The 25,908-nt window shown below is 39.6% G+C and overlaps 1 protein-coding gene across 1 annotated transcript in view; it reads left to right on the plus strand.

Annotated features, from left to right (window-relative positions):
* Nucleotides 1-25,908, plus strand: part of CUX1 (cut like homeobox 1) — a 321,902-nt gene that overhangs the window by 167,836 nt on the left and 128,158 nt on the right. The window contains exons 4-5 of the mRNA XM_065418515.1: nt 3,369-3,447; nt 18,094-18,231. Coding sequence (XP_065274587.1) covers nt 3,369-3,447; nt 18,094-18,231 — 217 coding nt within the window. The remainder of the gene's footprint in view (nt 1-3,368; nt 3,448-18,093; nt 18,232-25,908) is intronic.

Raw genomic sequence — 25,908 nt, forward strand, 5'->3', positions numbered from 1 at the left:
GTACAAGTATATTTATTTCCATGTTATTTCAGGGTTTTGTTTTTCCTGTGTCTCTGGTTGTTGTTGTTTTTTTGTACTCTGCTTCTTTGTGTAATTCAAACTACCATATGTTTTGGTGCTTTGTCTTTCCCTATTACGTAGAATCATAGGATTGGATGGGACCTCGAGAAGTCATCTAGTCCAATCCCCTGCACTTATGGCAGGACTAAGTATTATCTAGTTTACACTCCCTACCTCTGTACATTCAGAAGCAGTGTCCCTACTTACTTTTTAATCCATGTTAAAACAAATGTTATGCTTTATTCTAGTTTTGTGTTTGTGTGTTGGGTATAAAATGTGCTAAGGTGCTCACAGTAAACGCAATCTATAAATCAGACAGATTGATAATTTGTCAGACTGCCCAAACAGTCCTAAAATGAAATAATGTGAATGGAAATTCTGGTGCCTTAGTCTAACTATTTGCAATCTCAGTTCTGGATTTAGGACTCCAAAGAGTCAGGAGCATTACTGTCAATTACAAAACTGTTTGCCATCTTTGATCCACCAGGTGTATGTCATTTGAACTCTATTTTATACTTAATATTAATCAGTTTATAACCAGGTGTTAGTGCCTCAATTATACACTTTATATTGTTTAAACAGAAAATAGGTTTGTGTCATTTTTTAGAAAAGAAAAACTTTTGATATGAAAATAAATCCATTCAAGTTTTCATAGAAAGGATGTCTCAATCAACTGGAATGCTGTTGCTTTGATAGAAAGGGTGAATGATTCCCCCCGCCCCCATAAGTATAGTATCAGTTCTCTAATGTTAATAGGGTTTAATAGTTATTATTTAGATCTGTACTATGTAGAAAAGTTGCAAATGGAGATAAAATTGTGTATAGGGACATTGAGATCCAGAAGTACAACATATGGTACATATGTCCTTTCAGAGCTTTCATTTATATATCCAGGATATACCTCTTCATCTGAACCTCAAAAAGCTAGTTAGTGGTCCCCTATCTATTCTCTCTACTTCAAAACCATTGTTTAGTTCTCTCAAGCATTGATTTATACCATCTTATGCTTTTCAGGCTTTGGCAATTTGTTCCAAATTCCAGTTTCCAAATATTCTGAAATACTTATGTGCTCATTCCCTCATGATCATCCCATTTGTGGTTTCTTGTGTTTGAATTAATAAACAACTTATTCACAACCATCTATTCCTTGCTTTCCAGTGTGTCTCATGCCCTGTGAGATTCCACTGTTTTTTCCATAACCTTTTTTGGTAAACTGTAAAAGCCAAGCATAGCCAATCTTTCTTCAGAATTTATATCTGCTCCCCAAATCCGCAATCATTTTGCACTCTGCTGCTTGCTTTCAATTTCACCAATACCCTTGATTTTCTAAGTTAACAGGAATTGCACAAAGTAGTCTAGATTCCGATGTTACATCTGTGTTAATTAGATGTAACTCCACTGAAGTCTGTTGAGTTACTCCATATTTTCCTGGGTGCAAGTGAGATCAGAATTTGGCTCATTGTTCTACTTGCAGCCTTGTATTGTGTCAAAATAACTTCTGTCTCTACAACCTTTCTCTGAATATCCCAAGATTGTGTTACTGCTGCCAAGCATTGTGCAGATGCTTATAGTGTCCTTGTTTTCCTCCTGGACCCCTCCCCCCAAGTGTTGTCTTGGTTTATATACCGTATTGTGCAGTTCAGTAGTTTTTACAATTGTCCATCTCTCCTAGTTTTGTCGCCTTAACTTCTTTATAATGATCTCTACAAGTCAGTTATTAGTCCATAAGACTAATCTATACAAGTCATTTGGAATTTGTATGCTCTGTTTCTGTGCACAATGTCTGACTCCCTCCATTATGTTAATCATCTATAGTTCTAGGCTTTTTCAAAATCCTTCCCTTTACAAAGTCATTTCATATAAAGTAAACAGATGTGGCACCAAGTCTGACCCTGTAGCACCCCCCTCCTTATCTCTCTCCTCCCTGAGCTGTTTCCTTTCACTGGCACCCTGTGTTTCCTGTGCCAAAGCCAGTTTAGAATCCATTTCAATAGGTTGCTCGTAGGATACTTTCTAATTCTGCAAGTCAAACTCTCATGTAGTAGAGTATCAGATACTTTCCTGAAACATGGATACAGTAAACTCTGTCCATTGTTTCAGCCTTATCTACCAAATCAGTAACGTGGTTAAAGAATTCAAGGACGTTTTTTAGACAGGACCTTCCTTTTTGTAGTTCATGTTGACGTACACATCTTTCAAATGTTTCATAATGTTATCCCTTATCAATTGTTTCTCTCTAGTTGAAATGAGGCTTACATATCCAGATCCTTCCTTGTGTTTTAGTAAAAATATGGGTACTATAATATCCATCCTTTGAGTGCTAACTGAGACCTCAGTGTACTGTTAGAAAACTTTGCCAAAGACTTTCCTGTTTCCCTCATTGTCTCCTTCTGCACTGGGGTGTATAAAAAAGGTGCTTTGTCAACCTTTAATAATTATAAATGTTTTGTTATCTAATCCAATGCACTAGGAACTTAAAAAAAATAAATCATATTCTTCACCCAAGGAATGTTTAGTCCATTCTCGGAGTTGTTAATCTTCCATTTATTTTGGGAATGAAATCACTGAGAAAAACTACAGTAAACAGTATTGGGTAAATTTTGTCCTCACACCCGGATGCACAGCTCCTCTTATCTTCAGGAGGAGTTCCACATACGTATCTATGGGCAGCATCTGCCCCTACTGGTGTAATTTAAGCTCACAAAAGTAAGGATATTTAGAATTTAAATGGAAATTTGTGTCTAACCTTTACAGGAGAACTCCTTTGTATGTGGGAGATCCATGACTGCTTAGTCTTTGGTATAGCAGTGTTCCAAGAAAAATGTCTCATGACCTGCCAGGAGACCTGATAGAAATACAAAGCTATGCACATGTTGCCGAAAAAGGTGGAATGAGACCAGCCTCGCCTGTGTATGATGCTATAGTATAGTTAGGCTTCAGTTAGTGGCAAACAAAATAAATTATTCATGGAAAACCTGTGTCCCAAATATGTTTTAATCTATATACTGCGTGCCTAAGAATTAAAATAGATGGTATTGGGCATAAAATATGGATGTTCACTGTTCTGCTAGAATAGGTGTTTTAGTATATATAGTACAAACATATAGAAAAATCATCTTCTATAGCTGATTCCCACTAGTACTTCCCAATGTGTATATAGAGAACTCATGTTCCCATTTTACATTTGAATTAAATTGAAATTGTTGATACATTTATTCATTTATGTATATGGTGCCATTGATCTGTGTGTGTGTGTCTTTGTTTTGTTTGAACAAGTCTAAGGCTTTCTTTTCCCTCACCCTTTTTAGATTGATGCATTAGGTAAAAGAAGCAAAGAAGCAGAGGCAGCCTTCTTGAATGTCTATAAGAGATTAATTGATGTTCCAGGTAAGCAAATTATTATCCTACTCTGAAAAGCAAATGGTCTCTTTAGTTCCAGATGCTATTGGGAATTTCTTCTTCTTCTTCTTTTGCCTTTGCTGAGTTATATTTGAGTAGTGGTTTTATTCTCAAATTGATGTACTATGGCATTGTTTCTAACTGAAAGAACTGTAACTTAGGCACATTGATGGCTCCTCTTAAAACAGTTGATTAAATTCACGTATTAAGTATTGTGAGAATCATTTTATATTTAATTGTTACAGTACCATATGATTCTGAAAGCTGTTCTGAATGTTAATGGTTTATTAAATAAATTCATACTTTTGAGAAAGACTATCTGAAACTTTATCATAATGATGCAAACAGAATAAATCAATGTCATAGCCCCGTTTAAAGTGCCGAGAAAAGAGCAACTCTGCGCATCTCCAAGCACACACAAACCTTTCAGTTTGTTTCCAGAGCTCAGGCTCTACCACTGCTGCCAGATAGTTTGTGAATAGGAAAAGCATTTTGGATATTGACAAACTAAACTCTGTCAAGCTTCAATTTTATTAAAATTAAGTCTGTACATAATTATTAAGTAAAGGCTGGTCATGTATAAGTATCAGATTGGAAGTTTTCTTTATTCCTGGGGCAGCCTAAATTTCAAGGTTTTTTTTCTACTTACAATTTGAGAGAGCGTATATTTGTACACGCTCAATAGGTACATTAGATTGGTTGGAGAAGACTTTTTTTTTTTCTTTTTGCTGTCATGTTCAGATAAGATGGCTGGGAGTCAGAGTCCTGGGTTTTCTTTCCGGCTCCATCATTGTCTGCATGGTCATGGACAAGTGACAAGTTAGACAGTCATATATTCATTGCAAATTTTTAACAGTTAAGCTGTAAATAAAATATTGAGAATTTTTTTATTTAATGATTAAGTATTCATCACTTAATTCCCCAGACAGAGCATTATAATTAAAATTATTATCATTTGTATTACAGAAGTGCATAGAGCCAAGGGCCCCTTTGTGCTGGGTGCAGTACAATATATATAGATAACATATATCATGGACTCATCCATATTCATTCTGCCCAACTAAGGGGGCCCACCATTCCCCCTAGGCAGTAGCTTATCCAGTTAGGTTGTTCAAATATGGCCTGTGAGGTTTCATTCGTTTACTTGTTTCCTACTCTGTGTCCTCACCCTTTTGTAGATAAGTCACAGTTTACTGCGCTTGCCCTGCGGCTCAGAAAGGTAATAGATTTCTCCAAGAAGGCCTATACTTGAGTGTCCTGTGCACGTGGCATATGGTGGCCTGCTATGTTGTCCTCTAAGCCATAATTTGTCAAACAAGTGAACCTGATTTCTCATGGTCCATTTTCAGCACTGATTGGTTACATAGAAAGAAGAGAGCATGCTTCTTCCCCCTCCTGCACAGTAGAAGATATTTTTGATAAAACATACATTATCATAGGTGCAAGATCCAAAAGGCATAGAGTCAAATAGAAAATTTCATGTGGAACATAAAAATGTATGACTCTCCTGTTTGGGGATCCTCACTTTTGAGAGAGGTTTCTATAGTAACTAGTTGTGAGTGAAAGACTTCTTCTCGTCTTCCTTTCCTTCATTAGCCCAAGCAACGTTATGCATGCACTCTTTCACACTCCACGGTCCTTCATTGCCCACTTGTTACATATACACATTGTATTTTGTATGCCAGTCAGATTCTCTTCCCCCCCCGATTCTCACCATCACAGGAAAATTTAAGCTGGCTAGGTTAGAACACAATGGGGCTGGTAATAACTACATGGTTTCCCCCCTCCGTTAAATCTCCAGAAATCCTGCCTCATGGACAGTGGCGTTGGAACAAGTTTTATAGCGGGGGTGCTGAAAGCCATTGAATAAAACTGTTAAGCCTGTATATGATGGAAGCCACTTCAAGCCAGGGGGTACTGCCACACCCCTAGTTCCAGCACCCCTGCTCATGGAAGGAAGAGCCTGCTTGGTGTTCACCTTTAAATGAGATTGGGTGGTGAATGGAAAGACCTCTGTTAGATCCCTATCGTGTGAATTGTCAGAATTGTGCCAATGGTGGAACTTATTTTGAAAAATGAGGTTTTTTCATTCATTCTTTTTTTTTTCTCGCCCTCAGAAAACAGAAGATATTAGGGAGGTTTTCTTCCTGCTAATGTCAATGCATTATGCCAACATTTGAGCTCACAAAACTAGAGACTAAAATACATTTGAGTAGCATTTAATATTTGAACTACTAATGCACTCACAAACCTGCTCTGTGATTAGGATTCCAGTGTGCTGATGACATGGTCCCTGCCCTGAAGAGTTTACAGTCTAAAAAAGACAAGAGGAATAAAAAGGATGGAGGGAGAGGATAATAAAATACATGCAAATTTCTTACATATATTTGCGTGAAATATTACAGTTGCAGATTGCTAAGGGGCCAGCTATCAACCCTTACATCTAGCCATCATAAATTAGCTGACTTCTTTTATATGTGCCACAGTGGGAGTAGGCCTTGAGGAGAAATTTGAAGGAGAAGATGGACTTACGGATCAGTTGAGGGAGGGCCTTCCACACAAAGAATTACATAAGTATTTTGTTCATACATGATTATGATTCAATCCTGCGAATGCTATCTGGCATAATGCTTTCTTCTGTAAGTTACACTATGCAAGTACTGGCAATAGATGGTATAAAATTAATCAAGTAACCAGTAATAAGTAATCAATAATAAACAAAAGAGAATTATTTCCATGCCCAGAAAAGAAAATCTACTTTTTTCTAAAAGAGCTCTTAATACCATGATTCTCATTTGCTTATTATTTGTTTTTATATATTAACAACTCTGTCAAGGGTATTAAAGATAAAAGTAAGCTAACTTACTTTGACAGAGTTCCAGCACTGTAATATAGTATGCTAAGAATTTCAGCTATGTTGGAGTCTGGAGAATTTATAATTGGCTAGAGAGAACTTCTTTCATGTAGGTCACCATTTCAGATGCTTTATTTGTTTATATCATGGTAGCCTGCAGAATGTGCTATGCTCTGTACAAACATGTAGGAAGTTCTGCCCCCAAAAGTTTACAATCTAGAAAGTTAGGCACACGGGGCTTGTGGGGAGGGAGAAAAGGATACAACTTAAAGGTTCATTTAAAAAATGTTTTTGTTTAAATCTTATGAGGTCAGAGGTGAGGTAAGAGAAAAGGAAGGATGGGATGAATTTATGGGAACAAGGGAACAGGACAAAGAAGGAGGGAAGGGGAAAAAGAGACCCATGCTGTTTTTTTTAATCTGATAAAGACTTCATCAGCTACTAAAGGTGTTAGAAGACAGTTTGTCAGATGAAGTGGAGGTTTCAGGCTATTACCTTCATTTAGTGCTTTTCAGAAAAGGACACAGAAAAGTAATCCTTCACTTACACCAGAGGTGATAAATGTTGGGAAGTAGGAATTTGTTTTGTTTGGGGTTTTTTTTCTTCCCAAGTACAATGTACACCTATACCCCGATATAACGCTGTCCTCGGGAGCCAAAAAATCTTACTGCGTTATAGGTGAAATCGTGTTATATCGAACTTGCTTTGATCTGCCGGAGCGCGCAGCCCCGCCCCCCCGGAGCGCTGCTTTACCGCGTTATATCCAAATTCGTGTTATATCGGGGTAGAGGTGTATAATATTAAACAAGAGATGCAAGGTTCATGATCTCTCAGATAAACAGGAGAGTGTATATACCAATTTACTTACCAAAATGGTCAGAGAGCCACGGAACTTGCTTAATTAGAACATAAGCATACTGCCCTTTGTGCTTATAAAGTAATGTCAGTCGTATGTACCTTTAAAAAAAGAGTGAAGAGGTGGGAGTGAGGGTGAATCGGGTCCCAAGTGAGCAAGTTACAAAGATTCTGAAATGGGACACTAAAATATGTTTGAAAAAGTTAATACATTCTAAATACTTCTAATTGGGTTGATCTTCAATCATTTGGCAAAATTCTGTATAAAGAGCAGGTGCAGTACAGAGTTATGCTAAGGCTTCAAAGCGTAGTATATAGAAGATCAGGAGTGATCAGCATTGGCAAACCTGTGAGAAACTTGTACAATATTTGTCTACAGTGTGCCAACTCTAATCGGTGCCTAACTTCTGTTAGAAATCACATGCATCAAAATAATAATCCTTTTATAAAACAAAGCACATGAAATCATATTAGAGTAATAAAATGAAATGGCTTAGGTTTTTGCTGTCACTAGTGATAATTTGACAGTGGCGATAAATATGCATATTCATTACAAGTCCCTTCTTCTCAGTCCTATGAAGGAAACAATCAGAGGCTGGCATGGCACCATCAACAATACCAGGAAAAAAGGAGGCAAAACCACAGTTGTTCGTGGTCCAACCACCCTTTTACTTGTTCATTCTTTATGCTTCTGGGAAGAGACGGCAAAATGTGGAATTAATGCCCCCAGACTTCAGGTCACAATCTCATTTTATTCCCTTCCAGACTTCATTGTAAAGCGAGAGAAAAAGAGAAGAATAGTTTTGAAATTAAATATTTGATTCTTACTCAACAACAAGGTCCTGACTGATGAACTGAAAACATATTTTTTAATATGCTAACGCTTTATCTAAACAGAGAAGGCGAATGACTTTTTAAAATGTTCAACATCTAATAAATTAGGCAGGATTAGGCCTGGCTAATACTTGGATGAGTGACTGGTAGTAAATGAACACGGTCTCAGGAAGTAGTTCTAGTGATTCAGTAGATGGTTCTTCCCCTTTGAGGGTGAGATCCTTGCTCCTGTTCTAGCTTCTTTATGCCAGATAAAAGGGCTGGAGCAGAATAAAGGGACTCTGAAAACCCCAGCACAAGTATTATGGAAGATAGCCATAAGGCTGCCTTCCATAGACCTGCTTGCAAGCACTGATCTAGGGGATGGGGAGAGGGCAGAGCTGGGATTGGGAGGGTTGCATTAGGGATGCAGGGCCACCGTACATAGGAGTAGCATTGTGGCCCATAAGGGAGCCCGGAGAGGCTGTCGTAACACCTTTCAGCGCTGTCTAAAGTATTCTAGAAGCTGCTCTACCCATTGGATCGTTGCAGGATTGGGAGGGTGCAAAGGTGGTTTAAGGCTGCCTTAGCCCTCTCCCTCTGGGCTACAAGTTTGGTGATGTGCCTCTTACAAGTGCAGCATAAAATCTCACCCAGTATCTGTACTGCACCAATGCATGGTGTTAGGAGACACTGTCACTGCTGGAAGTACTGTCTTTTAAGTGAGAGACAAAGTCCTGACCAGTCATGGTCATTAAAAGACCCACTTCGGTGTCCACATGTTTAGAAACTGAGCTCACACTAGTTACAGCTCTTTCTGTTACCTGAATATATGGCTTGGACTTGGGCCATCTTTTTGCTGACTTTAAGATCAGTTCACATATTTTCTCTTTTTTCCTATTGAATTAATAATTGGATAAGTACCTTTCTAAAAACTGAAATAATATAGGGAAAATATCCCTAAAGCATGCACTTTAAGAACTCTATTGCATACTTATCAGGAACTGACACACTAGGTATGGTGGAGGTTTAGAGGGAAGGTGCATGTAGATGTTGGCAATGGCTTGAAGATTGTGCCTTAGGGGAAGAGAGAATATTCCTGGGGGCAGTGCGAAGGTTCATGTGGGAGTAAAAACTGCAGCACCCTTTGAAAGATGCTGCTCCGGGGACTGTTGCCACAGCAGTTTCCTCTCCCCCGCTTGCCCCCGCCCCTGCTGCTACCCCTATCAGGATGTCCGTTGCTGCAGGCAATGCTATGACTCCTTTGTTTTCCTCTGTGTTCAGAGTGCAAGATGTAGGATTCTTGATTCTACTCGTGAAAGGGCAGATGAGGATAGTGCACCCTCTTCCCTCCAGTGTGAGACTGAAGTAAAATAAGGCCCGCTCTTTAACAAAATACATTCTGAATGCTTTTCAGGAGAAGAAAGGTTGAGGGTAAATGAACTGCAAATTTTTTTTTTACAGTTGCAGAATAGGAGAAATTAAAGTTTTAGAGTTTGAGTGCTTTTCTGTAACTTTGCATTGCATTGATCTTAGGCTGTAAGTAGTAAATTCAGACTTCCTCAGATGTTACTGGAATATAGGGTTGCCAGGTGTCTGCTTTTCGACCGGAACGCCCAGTCAAAAATGGACCCTGACGGCTCCGGTCAGCAATGCTGACTAGGCCGTTAAAAGTCCACTTGTCGTCACAGCAGGACTAAGGCAGGCTCCCTGCCTGCTGTGGCTCCGCGCAGCTCACAGAAACAGCGGCATGTCCCCCCTTCAGCTCCTACGTATAGGGGCAGCTAGGGGCTCCGCACGCTGCACCCGCCCCAAGCGCCAGCTCTGCAGCTCCCATTGGCCGGGAACCGTGGCCAATGGGAGCTGCAGGGGCGGCGCCTGCGGAGAGGGCAGTGCGCAGAGCTGCCTGGCCACGCCTCCGTGTAGGAGCCGGAGGGGGGACATGCCGCTGCTTCCGGGAGACACCTGAGATAAGCGCCACCTGGAGCCTGCCTCCCTCATCCCCCCCTCCCATACCACAACTGCCTGCCACAGCCCTGATCCCCCTCCTGCACCCCAAACTTCTCATCCCCAGCCCCCCCAGAGTCTGCACCCCCAGCCGGAGCACTTATCCCCCCCCGCACTCCAGCCTGGAGCCCCCTCTCACACCCTGAACCCTTCATTTCAGGGCCCACCCTGGAACCTGCACCCCCAACACCCCCGCCTCATCCCGGAGCCCCCTCCCATACTCCAAACCCCTTGACTCCACCCCTCCCAGCCTGGAGCCTCCTGCACCCCAAACCCCCTCATCCCTGGCCCCATCCCCGAGCCCGCACCCCAACCCCCTGCCCCAGCCTGGTGAAAATGAGCAAGTGGGTGAGGGTTGGGAGAGGGAGCAATGGGGGGGAGGGGGATGGAGTGAGTGGAGGGTAGGTCCTCAGAGAAGGGGCAGGAGCGGGGCCTAGGAGGAGGGATGGGCAGGGGGCGGGGCAAGGGTGTTCGGTCTTGTGCGAGTAGAAAGTTGGCAAACCTACTGGAATATTAGAAATTGAACTGGAGCATTCTGAACTGTGGTTGTTCCTCCTGTGAATTAAGTTCTTTTTCAGTAGCCGTATTGTATTTTCATAAAGTTTGTGAAATATTATTTCATTTATAATTGTGGAGATCTGACTTTTATGTTTAAAAATTGTGGGAAGGTTTATTTTTGTAGCTTCTTTGAAAGAAAAGGACACGAATGTAACTTAAGGGGTAAATCATGCATCCAGCTAACTGAACCTCTGTGTTGGACCTGTATAGACATTAGTGCAAAAAAAGAAATGTTTCTTCTCTACTCAGGGCAGGCCTGGAGCATCTTTGCAGCCAGTGCTGCAGTAGAAGCTCTTGCCATTCTAGGTTTGGTAGATAAGGTAGATTTTAAACAATAGCCATGGTATCTAGGAACCAACTTATGGCTAAAGGATACACACAATTATGGTTCAACTGGCCACATCCCATCACACAACACTTCACTCCTCCTGCAAGCTGTGGAGAGTGCTGCTACAGAGCAGTGCACTATGATGCTCCATGAGAAACGGTCTCCCAGTGTGCCACATCCTATATCTGTGACCCTGTCTCCAAGCAGCAGTATCATGTTGGGTCTATTGCCTTTAAAGCCGTGATACTCCGATTGAGGCTCAGGAGCAGCAAGTGGCTCGGAGGGCCCTTTGCAGCACATGAAATTAAAACACCATGTGATTTAATTATTAACCAGGATATTTTACTATGTTGTTAACCAATTGTAGAATACTTGGTCAGTCATTTTGCTGTGAGAATTATATATATAACAGTAAATGAAACTATGAATTCACTCTACTGTGGCTCTTTCAGGTAATGTTGATTGCTAATTTGGCGCTTGAACCATTGAGGTCTGAGTATCACTGCTTTAAAGCTTTCTGAGGCCTGCAGAATTTAGGCTTGTACTATTTTTTGATAATGAAGACTAACATTCCCTTCACTCTTTGTGGCCACCTTAAATTCCCTGCTGTATTTTTTTTTTTTTAATGCAGTGTCCTATTGTTTTAAATCTAAATGGGTGGTGTGTGTTTGGGGGTCAGGAGGGAATGCTCCGCTTTGTAAAAGTGGAAAAATAAGGGATAATTCAGCCCAGTGGAAAAAACAGATGATATGTGTAATTCCTGGTTTTAAAGCACAACCTTTTTATGTTCTATATAAAACGGGGGGGAGGCAGGGGTGCGGAGATGATGGGCTTTGTTTCAAAATGGAATTAGGGCTATAACTCTTCTGTCCCTTAGGCTAGTGGAGTCATAGGGGAAGAGGAGGAGAGCTGCAGTTTATTGCATGAAATCTTTGCCTCAGTCTCTCTAGGCTATTTCAATTTACCCCTGAATTTTGGGGGGAATAATTAATGAATTAATTAAGTATGCTGTGAGGTATTTGAATATTCAAAAGCTACAATGTAATTATTATTTTTCTAAAACATGTTTTCAGATTATTTTCACGTGTGATCTCCCAAGAAATCATTTGCATTTACTCCATCAAGACTTTGTACAACTCATTGCCTTGCCATTTTACTAACCCAGAGACAATATTCCTAAGGAATACCTCCACCACAAATGTTTATTGCAAAGATGAGGCGGGGGGGGGGGATGATATATTTAAAAACTCATTTTGCTTTGTGGTAATGACAGTGTGGCACAGCAGAACTTGTGCACTGGCTTTGTGGTGGTTTTTTGTTCGTTTAATTGTAATTGTACATTTTAAAAAACTCACATTAAGGAGTTTTCTTTCACTGCTTTGTCATTTTGTGTGGGAGTTTCTTGAGAACAATTGCTAAAAAAGCATCACTTAAGACATAGTTTAGGCAACACAAATAGTCTCTTTGAAAGAATTACAGTGCATTGGATGAATTATTTTTAGATCCAAACCTTAGGAAACACATTGCCAATTATATAAAATATTAATTGCCACTAGTTCTGGCAGAGTTTCATAACTTGCTGTCTTACTGTTGTCAATGTTATAGGCCTGTAATGAGGAGGAAGCAGGGGGCTGAGAGACCAGACTCAAAAGCTCAAAAGCTCCATATCTAAAATATCAGGTGAACAAGTTTTTATAAGGTTATTCAGATTTTCATTACTAAACCAAATAAAATGGGAAACCTGATTTTCTGTTCTTAAGTATGGAGTTGTGTACACTTTTTCCTGTATGTCACTGAACAAGTGCACCAGTAAACTCTGAAATCAGAGGCTTATGATTATTTTTAAAGGTTTATGATTTGCATCTTTCCTGTCCTAGCAACATATAGGTAATCCACTCATTTCTCCTGTACATTTCAAGACCGGTATTACATTACTAGTTACTATTAGAAACGGTGCAAGTGTGAATATTTTAATACTACCACTGTGGCACGAAATTAAATCCTACAACATATATAGACACATCTGAAATTTATAGTGACCTGTGTTTTAGCACATGTTACTCTTGCAGAAATTTTAAGTCCCCAGTCATGCTGATGTAAAAGCTTTGTGTGGAGACTTAAAATTCACAGAGAACATTGTCCTGATCCTGTCGAACATACTCCATTCCATACATTCCAATTCTCTCTCGTTGGCAAAACAGGAATCAGTCCCTATGGTTGAGTCTAGGGAGCACTTTGTAACTCATGCCTTCTGTGGTTAGGAGTTCCCATTTTCCATAATACCAATTAGCCACCTACAGAATGTTTTAAATATAAGAAACAATGCGGCTGTATACCAGAAATGGCTAGGACAATGTTATGTTTGCTGAGCAGTCAAGTAACCATCACTTCTCACATTTCAGGTACAATCTCAAGGCTCCGTAAAGCAGTTTCTATAAAGAAACCTCAAGCCATGCAAATGTCTTCAATTTTTTTTTTTAATAGTGTCAGGGATAGTTAAGGGTTGGCCAATACTGTGTGAATTGTAAATTTAAACAGTGACAGTTTTTCCATCTTAGTTGATAGGATTTCCCTTTCCTGTCTGGCTTTGTATTAGTCTCTGTGTCTTGTATTAGTTTGCAGATTGAAGAATTATTTTTAAATAGGGAAGAGCTACATAAAATAGGGCACAACTGATTTTTGCTTCTGAAGTCTGTTTGCAGGATTTAGAAAAAATTTCACTATTCACTATTTTTTCACTTCTCTATCTTTTCAAACAAGTACTAGCAGAGAAATATTTTTAAAGATTAACTTCTTTAAAATTGATCTTACTTTTTTTCTGCTGAGGTGCTTTTTTCTTTTCCTTTTTAAATAAATAAGGTGGTCCCAGCATATTCAATATCTAGACAGCTTTTCATCAGTTGCTCATCAGCATGCTAATTGCTGTATGACTAATTATGCCCTGAATTCCAGTTGATTTTCTTAATGAGACAGCTGGGTTAATTATGTAATCGTATGATTACATTAGCCTAGAGTGCCCTGGCGAAAAGTAACGCATGCAGGAGCGTGATGTCATTGCATGAACAGCACTCACAAGGGGGTGCATTCATCTTCTGCCTAATGACAGGGGAGGGCAACATTACCCACAGTGCTCTTTGTGTAAACAGTTATATTGAATTATTAAGATCTGTGTCTTTTTCCAGCTTGTACAATGCATGGAGAATTGTTTTTGAAGAAAACTGTTTGAAAATTCATTTGTTCAGTGATAGTCCAGTTTTACTTTGTGATACTATGGCAGAGTTTACATTTGGTCTAAGCTTTAAAAAGTTATAGCAGTTGCTGAAATGTAACTTCAGGCTGGTAACGCAGTGCATTGTTTTATTGAGATCCACCTTTCTTTTACTTTAAAACCCTGCTCTTAAAATATGCACAGTAGAACCTGGCTCGTCCACACATTTATAAACTCCACCAAACAATTGGTGTTCTTTCCCCTCTCAGAAGTGGTTTAACACCAGTTCCGGTTGTGAGGCCTTATATTAATTTGACTTTTTTTTTTTTTTTTAAACAAAATACACTAGTGTGCATTAACTAGTACATTGTGAAGTATTATCTGCCAGGAAAACGACACTGCATTTGTCCAAAGTTAACACAGTTGCTTTTTGCATGTCTTTCTTCATTCAGAGGCATATCCAGCCCCCCCCTTCTTGACCAGAGCCTCATTTGTAGTGGATTTGATATGATGCTGCACACCTGTGCATTCACACAGGTCTGCCACGTGGGTGGCTGGGGAGACCTGCTCAGAGTGAGCTCCTTGTGAAGCAGCACTGCGAGGGCAGCACATGGAAAGGTTAGGGGAAGGGTGAGCTCCGTGGACACTAATCCATCCTCAGGGCTTGAGTGGCATAGAAGAATAGTTTTGACTATTATTTAATATTTCTATTATGGTACTATGTCTGACGCTCAGTCAAGGATCAGGGCCCCATTGTGCTAGGCACTATGCAAATAGAAATAAAGATGATTTTCTGTGTTAGGATGCAACAGGTGGATTAGACAGGAAAAAACGGACATGGGGAGTTGGAAGATGAGGTCATAATAAAATGAAAGGTTTAGCATAAAAGCAGGTATCTCAACTCACCTCTCACCTAACTAATGCCAGGTGGTAATGATTTGTAGGCATTTTTGTATACTAGCGATTTAAGCGTTTCCTCTCTTTCCCCTGCCTTCTTGTCAGCCCTGTGTCCAGTCAGGACACCAGACTCTTGATTTGGGTCTTATTCTCTAGCTTGCAAAACCGTCATTTATAGTGAGTCTTCCAGTTACTAGTGTTAATTAGCAAGGTTTTGCTGTACTGGGGTTTAGAGAAAAAGCACTCCATTATTTGGAAGCTTGTCTTTGCTGCTTTCTGTACACTATCACCATTTCATTTCAGTTCCTTCAAATGTCAATGACCTCCCATTAAACTATATGAAATCTGCGTAACATAAAAAGACAGGCTTTTATATGTGCAAGTTCTGGTTGTGTATTTTTTCCCCCAAAAACCCCACACCAATCAGGAAGGAAAATAGCACATCAAAGACCTCAGATTGCGGTGCTTACAGTGAACACAGTCATACTTGTGTGAAGTTTAAACGGTGCTGGAGATAATTAAGAAGACCAAAAAGCTGTGATTTCTAAAGTTTAAAATGCACTTTGGGGTTTGACATACATAAATTAATTGTTTCACTCTCTAGCCAAAGCAAGTCATAGTCATTATGTTGTCATGCAGTAATTAGTTTTGTTTATAAATTAAGCCTGAGAGGTACTTCGGCAATGCCGTTTACAAATCCCAAAACAATATTCAAAGGCTGCAAGCTTTTAGCTGGTCAACTAAAGTATAGTAAAGTTTGAAATGTAATGCATGGGAGACTGTTTTTACATTTTGGTCATTCTGTGACTGTTTGCTACTTTAGCATTAACCTTTAATAGAGCTAAATTAAATATACATGTCCTGATGAATAATTATGAGGTTGCATGAATTTTTATTTACAGTATAATGCTTTACAGGGATTGAAAATTTGACTAAAGGTTTAGTCATTATTCACTTTATAATGCACATGTTATTTTTATATGTCTTTGAATTCCTTCCTAATTTCAGTCTAGAAAAGCATTGTTTATTTGGAGCAGACACAGTGTCTTGTATGGTGCCAAGTATTAGAGGGGTAGCCGTGTTAGTCTGTCCACAAAAACAACGAGGAGTCCGATGGCACCTTAAAGACTAACAGATTTATTTGGGCATAAGCTTTCGTGGGTAAAAAAACCCACTTCTTCAGATGCATGGAGTGAAAACGAAAGGTTATGCCCAAATAAATCTGTTAGTCTTTTGGGTATCCTGGCTTTTTAAAATGAATGTACTAAAAAAAAAGTTTTTAAAAATCACGGGGATAGAAGGCAGTGTACAAACACTGGTTCTTATAAATACAGTTTGTATTGGCTATGGTATTTTAAGCCTGCTAGCACAAACGTTGTTAATATTTTATAGAAATATCATGGATAAAGTTTTAGGTCCTCATTTGATATATTTTTTTAAAGTTTGTATTATAGCCCTAAATCAAATAGACGGACACCATCCAGTCTTTCTTTATGATCAGTAGTCCAAAATGCTGGACAGGCTCTGCTGGAGAAACACTGGACTGAAGAAATGTGACAAAATGGTCATTCTAGGTAATGGTTGTTTTGGCTGCATGGGAGAAGGCTCATGTTATGACAGCCCGCACCCTAATTGGAATGTGTATAAATATTGTAGGGACTTCTCAGTGCTGCTATAACTTCAACTTTATGTATAATTCCTTACCCAGGCCCCCTGCACCTGCCACAATAACATTTTAAATTTGATTTATTATAAATATTTTAATAGAGATAATAATAATGAAAAGTATTTGGCCTAAAAACATAAATGAAAAATCTATGTAGTCATAAACTATGTATGTATGTACAGAGAACAGATGACAAGCAGCCTAGATTTTATATTATGAAGAAGGTAATGTCATAAGCTGTTGAACTAAATAACAAAATGCAGTATACTGCTACTTATGATGTCTCTGAGTTCAACATAACCCAGCACTGTTCTTTTATAAACTGTGAAACAACGCTGGCATATTGAAAAACGCACAAGCTCATGCTTAATGTGTTAACAGAGGTACAATAGACTTATTATGTTTCCAGAGACTGAGGGTGGTCTGAAAAATTAATGACTACGGTGTTTGAAAATTAAGTGAACTCCCTAATATATACTGTTGTTGATCCACTGAGTTTAGTGTTTAGCATTCCTCAACAGGAGACTAAATCTTTGCAGCCATTTCACAAGTGATGCTGGCGCCCATAATAGAAATGCATTCAATAATTTTTTATAAGCCCATTGGACTCCAACATTTTCCTACACTGACTGGGAAGCTGAGATCCCAGAATAAATTCTCTATCCATACATGGCAGGTGTATTGTAACAGTATTTTTAGCAGAATAGAAAATGATAAAATTGACAGTAGGAGAACATAAAGTGTTTCAAATTTGTATTTAATTTGTGTAAGAAAAATAGAGAGTAAATACCATAAAATTTCCGATTAGCAGAATTAATTTTTATTAGCATTCGCATCAGTTGTTTACTAGTAAATGTCACTGATAGGAAATGAGCCAAAGGTTTGTAATCATATTCACACAAGAGTTTCTGATATCAAATAACAGATCTTTCACGGATCCCTACAGCTGTACTTGTTTGTGCTTTATGGCTGAGGGCCTTATGGTAAGGTACAAGCTTATTCAAAAGTATGGTTCTTTGAAAGGGGGGGGTATTTAAAGGACTCCATTAATCAGTATTTAATATATTTTTTGTTGCTTTTACTCAACAAAAGAACAACAAAACATCTTGTACATTAATGTCTCTTTCGTGATCTCGAGAATTTCATGCCTCGTTAGTCTGTGTCATTTTAAAGATGCTGTCAAAATACTTTGTCACTTTAAAAAGATACTGTTCATCATTTAGAAAATAATGGAGATCCTAAATATAAAGAATTGTATATAATTTTCAAAAAACACACGGGGAAGTAGAGGAAAGTAAATCAGACCTAGACCTTACTACAACACCACTGCATATGACCATTTGAATGTCATTTTAACTAAGGAAGAAGGAGAATTCTTCCACAAAGAATTTCAAGATTCTGAGCTACTAAAGCTGCAGCGGTGTTGCTGTTGTCTTTTTATTATTTAGATCCAGTTCCAGCTCTGGATCTAGGACAGCAGCTTCAGCTGAAAGTCCAGCGAATGCATGATATTGAAACAGAGAACCAGAAACTTAGGGAAACTTTAGAGGAATACAACAAGGAATTTGCTGAAGTGAAAAATCAAGGTAGGTGGGAAAAATTGCACTCTTTCTCTCAGATTGTAATTCTAATAGTTTGAAGCAGTTTGAAGAATGTTAGGATTAGCCCTAATTGTATTTCATAAAATTAGTGTGCAGATATATTGGTATTTAATAAAGAAAGACTATTGCATGCTTATAGCCACTTTGAAATTTACATGTCTGCATATGACTATTTTACTTTGACGGGACCAATAGGATTTCCTTTAGAACTTTTCCTACAGTATCATGTAATAGCTGGGCATTCTTCTTTTAAGCATTCTGTTGTTGCCTTCAGCACTACCTATTAGTGATCCAGCTAGCATACTGGAGTTATATAGCAGTCATTAAATACTGAGATTATAGTAAGACTGGTCTAAGGCCAAACAAGTATTTTTTTAATCCACTATTTGTTAATAACTTTATTTTGTTTTTTAAAAAAGTATATCTTCTCTGCTCAATTTTTCCTCAGATAAATTAGTAAAGTTATCTCAGTACTTGCAGCATTCTGTATAATTACTGTAGGGAATGCCCAGGTAATAGTGCAAATACTGAGGTAATGTTTCAGTTTTTAAGGCAGTTGGCAAGTTTTTTAAGGTGACCATGGTACATGAAAAGACCATTATCTAAGGTGCAAAAACCTGCTGTCTCTGAAAATACCCAAGCTTTCTTGCCTTTCAGAAAAACATGCTTCCTGCACCAGGAAACAAAATATGCTCACTCTAAACCTATTTCCTTTTACACACAACTTGTGGTTTCCTTGTAAATATCCAATTCTGAGTTACACTAGCAGCAAATTGTTCTACCACATAGGAGAATAGATATTGCCCAGCTAGAGGTCTCATTGACAGTTTACTGGGGCATAGTTTGCTGCATCTAAATTGCAGCAAAAGGCACATGTTATAGCCACCTCTCTCTTTAATATGAAGGGAGTGGCCCATTGAGATTGCAGGTCCCTCATCATGCAGGTCTTCAGACTGGACTGCAACAGATGTAACATTGCATACTGGGAGCTCTACACTTGGCAGTTGCGCTAATTTGATAAAAGTAGAGACATGACCACAGTTCACTTGGTGGCACTCTGTTGGTCATGCACTTCGACCACCTTCGTGTAGGAGCTTGTGGCCTGATCTTGGAAAGAGTAAAGGACCTTCAACTCCAGTTGTTTGCTTTTTATTTATTTAATTATTTGTTTTGACAGGAGCAACACTTAAATACTTCAGTCAGGATCAAGGCCCATTATGCTAAATGTCATGCAAACATGTAGAAGGACATGTCATGAAGAGCTTGTGATCTTGAAACCAATGGGAACTGAGGGAAGTGGGCACCTTGCAGGACTGGGCCCTTTAATGCAACTACAAAATTTGCATTTATTATGAATGGCTTTTTTATGCTATATGTATTTATTTCATTCGTGTACCAAATCTTCTTTGATCAGTGTTTCACTCTGGAATTGCAGTTCTGTGCCATACTTTAAATAGAAATGGTCTGAAGGTGATAGGAATGACCTGCAGAGTCCTGTTAGTAGTTGAGGGTGGTTTGATTTCTTTCCATAGATGGGTTGTACATGGTCTTAAATGAAGTTAAAAACATAAGAATGGCCATACTGGGTCAGACCAATGGTCCATCTAGCCCAGTATCCTGTCTCTGACCATGATCTGTGCCTGAAGGTTTCTGTCCGTTGGAGGTTTAGGGATACCTGGAGCATGGGATTGCATCCCTGACCTTCTTGGCTATAATAGCCATTGATGGATCTTTTTTGAAGCCATTTATACTTTTGGCCTTCACAGTATCCCATGGCAATGAGTTCCACAGGTTAATTGTGCATTGTATGAAATAATATTGCCTTTTCTTTGTTTTAAACCTGCTGCCTATTAATTTCATCTAGTGACCTCTAGTTCTTGTGTTATGTGAAGGAGTAAATAACACTTCCCTATTCACTTTCTCCATACCATTCATGATTTTATAGACCTCTCTCATGTCCCCCTTTAGTCCAACTCTAATATGGGTTACCTAGGGAGGTGGTGGAATCTCCATCCTTAGAGGTCTTTCCCAGCTTGACAAAGTCCTGGCTGGGATGATTTTAGTTGGGGTTGGTCCTGCTTTGAGCAGGGGGTTGGACTAGATGACCTCCTGAGGTCTCTTCTAACCATAATCTTCTATGATCTGTTTTTGAGATGGGGTGACCAGAACTGCACACAGTATTGTTGGACTTATATAGTGGCATTCTGTCGTCTTATTTATCCCTTTCTTAATGGTTTCTAATATTCTGTTAACTTTTTTGACTGCTGCTGCACATTGAGTGGATGTTTTCAGAGAACTATCCACAATGACTCCAAGATCTTTCTTAAATGGTAACAGCTAATTTAGACCCCATTATTTTGTATGTATAGTTGGGATTATGTTTTCCAATATGCATTACTTGCATTTATCAACTTTGAATTTCATCTGCCATTTTGTCATCCAGTCCCTTAGTTTAGTGAGATCCATTTGTAACTCTTCGCAATCAGCTTAGTACTTAACTAATTTGAGTAATTTTGTATTGTCTGCCAATTTTGTCACGTCACTGTTCACCCCCTTTTAAAGTTCATTTATGAATATGTTGATCAGCACAGGTCCCAATACAGATACTTGGGGAACTCTCTCTATTGTGAAAACTGACAATTTATTCCTACCCCCCTTTCTTTCCTATCTTTTAATCAGTTACTGATCCATTAGAGGATCTTTTCTCTTATCCCATGACTGCCTACTTTGCTTGAGAGCCTTGGTGTGGGACCTTGTCAAAGGCTTTCTGAAAGTCCAACAACACCATATCGAATGGATCACCCTTGTTCACATGCTTGCTGACTCTTCCCAACATATCATATATTTATCTATGTATCTGATAAATTTATTCTTTATTATAGTTTCAACCAATTTACCTGGTACTTAACAGCCTGTAATCTGCAGGATCTCCTCTGGATCCTTTTTTAAAAATAGGCATTACATTAGCTATCCTCCAGTCATCTGGTATAGAGGCTTATTCGGGATTCTTGGGTGAATACTGTCTAGTCCTGGTGCCTTAATCCTGTTTAATTTATCAGTTTGTTCCAAAACCACCTTTATTGTCACCTCTGTCTGGGACAGTTCCTCAGCTTTGTCACCTAAAAAGAATGACTCGGGTGTGGGGATCTCCCCCACATCCTCTGCAGTGAAGACCGGTGCAAAGAATTCATTTAGCTTCTCCACAATGGCTTTGTCTTCCTTGATTGCTCCTTTAGCACCTCAGTTATCCAGTAGCACCACTGACTGTTTAGGCTTCCTGTTTCTGATGTACTTAAACATTTTTTGCTGTTAGTTTTTGTGTCCTTAGCTTAGTTGGTCTTCAGATTCTTTCTTGGCCTGCCTTCCTGTACTTTTACACTTGATTGCTTCTTTCTATATTTCCCACTAGGATTAGACTTCCAATTTTTAAAGGATGTCTTTTTGCCTCTAACTGCCTCTTTTATTCTGGTTAGTCATTGTGGCATATTTTTGGGCTTTTTTTTTTGTTTGGTTTGGTTTGGTTTGAGATGTGCATTTAGTTTGAGCCTCTATTTTGCTGTTTTCAGTCTCCATGCAGTTGGCAGGCATTTCACCTTGTGACTATTCCTTAATTTCTGTTTAACTAGCTTCCTGATTTTTATGTACTTCCTCTTTTTGAAGTGAAATGCTGCTGTGATGGGTTTCTTTTGGCATTTTGCCCCTTACAAGGATGTTACATTTAATTATATTGTGGTTGCTGTTACGGAGCGGGTCATCTCTTGGACTGGATCCTGTGATCCATTTAGGACTAAATCAGGAAATACCTCTCCCTTTGTGGGTTCCACCAGCATCTGTGGTGTCTAGAATTTTCTCTCTGCATCCCTTCCTGAGGTGACACATACCCCAGTCAGTTTGAGGATACTTGAAATCCTCCATTATTATTGCTGCATCTGCTTTTTCAATCTCTCTAATCTCCCTGAGCATTTCACAGTTGCTGTCACCATTCTGGTCAGGTGGTTGGTGCTGCTATACTCTTATTGTTCAAGCATGGAATTTCTATCAATAAAGATTTTATGGTACAGTTTGATTCATTTAAGGGTTTTACTTTTATTTGACTTTATGCTTTCTTTCACATATAGTGCCACTCTCCCACCAGCATGACCTACTCTGTTATTTCTATATATTTTGTACCATTGTATTACGGTACTGTGTCCCATTGATTATCCTCATGCCATCAAGTTTCCGCTATGACTATTATATCATTATCCTCAATTAATACCAGGCACTCTGGTTCACCCATCTTAAAATTTAGACATCTAGCATTTTTATAAGAGCACTTGTACATTTTGTCAATATTCAGTTGCTTGCCTTTAGGTGTTGTATTTAAATGGGACTCTTTTTTTTGTGTTCGACTCTTCCTCACTAGCTCCTACGTGTACTTTACCAACTTCTTTTGTATCCTGTTTACTAGGATATAGAGTTCCCCCATTAATAAATTCATCCCTAAGGGAGTCTCTGCATCTGTCAGCTTTCCCCCAGCCCTTAGTTAAAAAAAATTCTCTACAACTTTTTAATTTTACATAGAATCATAGAACCTTAGGGTTAGAAGGGATTGCAAGGGTCATCCAGTCTAACCCCCTGCCAAGATGCAGGATTTGTTGTGTCTAAACTATCCAAGACAGATGGCTATCCAGTCTCCTTTTGAAAATCTCCGGGGAAGGAACTTCCAGCAGTATGGTTCCATTTTGGTTTAGGTAGAGCCTGTCCTTCCTATATAGGTTCCTCCTTTCCCAAAAGGTTCCCCAGCTTGTAATAATCCTACAACCCTCCTCCCTACACAGTCATCTCATCCATGCATTGAGACCTTGCAGTTCTGCCTCTCTTTCTGGCCCTGCACATGGAACTGAAAGCATTTCAGAGGTCCTGGACTTTAATCCCTTACCTAGCAGCCTAAATTTGGCCTCTGGGATCTCTTGCCTGCCTTTCCTTGTGTCACTGGTACCTACATGGACCACGACCACTAGCTGCTACCTAGCACTGCACATACATCTGTCTAGATGTCTCGTGAGCTCCACAGCCTTCGCAGCCGACAGGCAATTTAGTATGAGGTTCTCCTGGTCATCACCAACCCAGCTATCTATAGTTCTTTCTTTGAGGAGTGTCCCTGTGGGTGCTCCACTTTAGGTGTCTTAATGCCCAGCGCTTGTAATCGGAGATTTGTGGTAGCAGTGAACAATTGGGCCGTGCACACACAGTTGCTTTCTTGCACCATTCCGAGGGGTTACATAGCGGTGCGCAGCCAACCATCCTTCAGTTCCTTCTCTACCACCTTTAGACTGAGTTGGAGCGATCAGCGGCACCCTCTCTTTCTTGTTAGATAGATTAGAGTTCATTAATATCCGAGGGGTAGCCATGTTAGTCTGTATCCACAAAAACAAGGAGGAGTCCAGTGGCACCTTAAAGACTAACAGATTTATTTAGGCATAAGCTTTCGTGGGTAAAAAACCCACTTCTTCAAATGCATGGAGTGAAAATTACCATAACATTACCATATTACCAGAAAATTGCCAGATGACAAAAAAGAACAGTGTAAAGCCAACATTGCTGAAGGCCACCTCATTGCCAGCACGGCGCTACAGCTTCACTTGACTCAACAGACCCAGCCAGAAGATCCATTGCAACATCAGTGGTCATGCACCGTGCATCATGGCTCCCCAGGGAAGTCCGTGCATCTCCGGGGTCAACAGTGGAAGACCTGCCCTTTGAAAGCTTGAAACTATTTGCGGACAAGACTCCCTCAAGGACTCCAGGGCCACCCTAAAATCACTGGGTATTTTTTGCACCTGCAAATAAAAAGAAGGAAGGCAGGTATTATAGAGATTCCGTTCATCCTCCTAAACACAACCGTACGAACAATATGACCAATTCCGCAAACAAAAACATTCCAGGCATTGGCAGATGCAAAATCAACCCTCGACGTCCCAAATATCCAGCTTGAGACAGCTATTTTGAAGGTGTGGTTGAGGACTTGAGACCAACACTCTCTCCAGTGCTGGAAACAGAACTTATCTCCCCATTTGGAGATCAACTGCTACCATTCTACCAGGTCTAGAAGACCATCACCATAGACCAGTGGTTCCCAAACTGGGGTTCGCGAAATGTTACAGGGGGTGCTCAGGAAAAAATTCCCTAATGGCGGACATAGCTGTCCCTAAGGACCCCAGGCAGCACAGGGCCAGCAGCCCGGAGCCCCTGGACTTCCAAGAGCTAAGCAGATCAAAGCAAGCATATCTATCACACTGAGGAGATTAAAACTTCAAGACTCCTTATAAGAAATGGAAAGGGAGGTGGATATTTTTTGCTGTTTTTAAAATTAAATAGGCAGCTAGTATTGTTTTTAAAATTATTATGAAGAATAAGTTTAGGCTTTGTTGTAACGTGCGTTGTTTGCCTGGACTCCTCAAGACCTGAATGCTTGTGTAGGAGGAACTCTTTGAGTTGGCTTTTTAAATACCTTCATGCTGTTTCACATCTCATACTCCTTGATGAAACATAGGAGCCTTGTCTTATAACAGGCTTATTCAAAGTGATACAAGCTACGAAAGTGAGATCTTGGAAGTGTTGCCGTTTTCATAATGTAATAAAAATACTGTAATGATAAATAATAATAAATAATGTGTAATAATCATGTCATAAAACAAATTTTATATTTCCAAAATCACTGCTTTTATTTATAATTTATACTCAAGTAAAGGAGAAAATCCCTGGAAATATTCATTTTTAGGAGGGGGTTCACGAGACTTGACATTTTAGTGAAAGGGGTTCACAGGTAGTTAAAGTTTGGGAACCACTGCCATAGACAAATGGGTTCTGAAAATAATTCAAAATGGTTACTCCATCCCCGTTATCTCCTTCCCACCCACCTGCTCCCCTTCCCCATCCCTCTTCAGGGACCCCTCTCATGAGCACCTGTTGTAATAAGAAATAAACCACCTCATGCAGCTAGGACCAGTAGAACCAGTACCAGCACAACACAAGGTAAAAGGGTTCTTTTCACATTATTTTCTAACACAGAAACCAGAGGGTGGCAACCCATTTTGGACTTAAGAAAACTAAACACATTTGTAAGAACTCGACATTTCAAAATGGTGACATTAACAACTATAATTCCAGTATTAGAGAAAGGGGACTGGCTCTCAGCCTCGACTCCCAGGATGCGTATTTTCACATTACTATCCATCACGCATACAGGAAATTCCTGAGGTTCACCCTAGGGAAACAACACTTCCAATACAAGGTATTACCCTTCAGTCTCTCAGCCACTCCAAAGGTGTTCTCAAAAGTACTAGCAGTAGTGGCAGCACACTCTGCAGTCACAGAGTCATGATATTTCCATACGAGGATGACTGTCTCATAAGAGCACTACCCCAGCTCGAAGCATTAGGTGTCTCTCAGAGCACGATAACCCTCTTTACAAACTTAGGTCTGCAGATAAACAGACAAGAGTCCACATTGACTCCCCTCCAGAAACTGGAATTTTTCGGAGCTCATCTCGACTGCATAACAGCAACACTACCTCAACAACACTTTACCACACTCATCAATTTAATTTCAGCGGTAAAGGACAGTCCACAAATATCTGCCAGAACATGTCTCCATCAACTGGGACACATGGCAGCAACG

Source organism: Emys orbicularis, chromosome 17, assembly GCF_028017835.1.
Source record: "Emys orbicularis isolate rEmyOrb1 chromosome 17, rEmyOrb1.hap1, whole genome shotgun sequence".
In the NCBI taxonomy this organism is placed as follows: Eukaryota; Metazoa; Chordata; order Testudines; family Emydidae; genus Emys; species Emys orbicularis.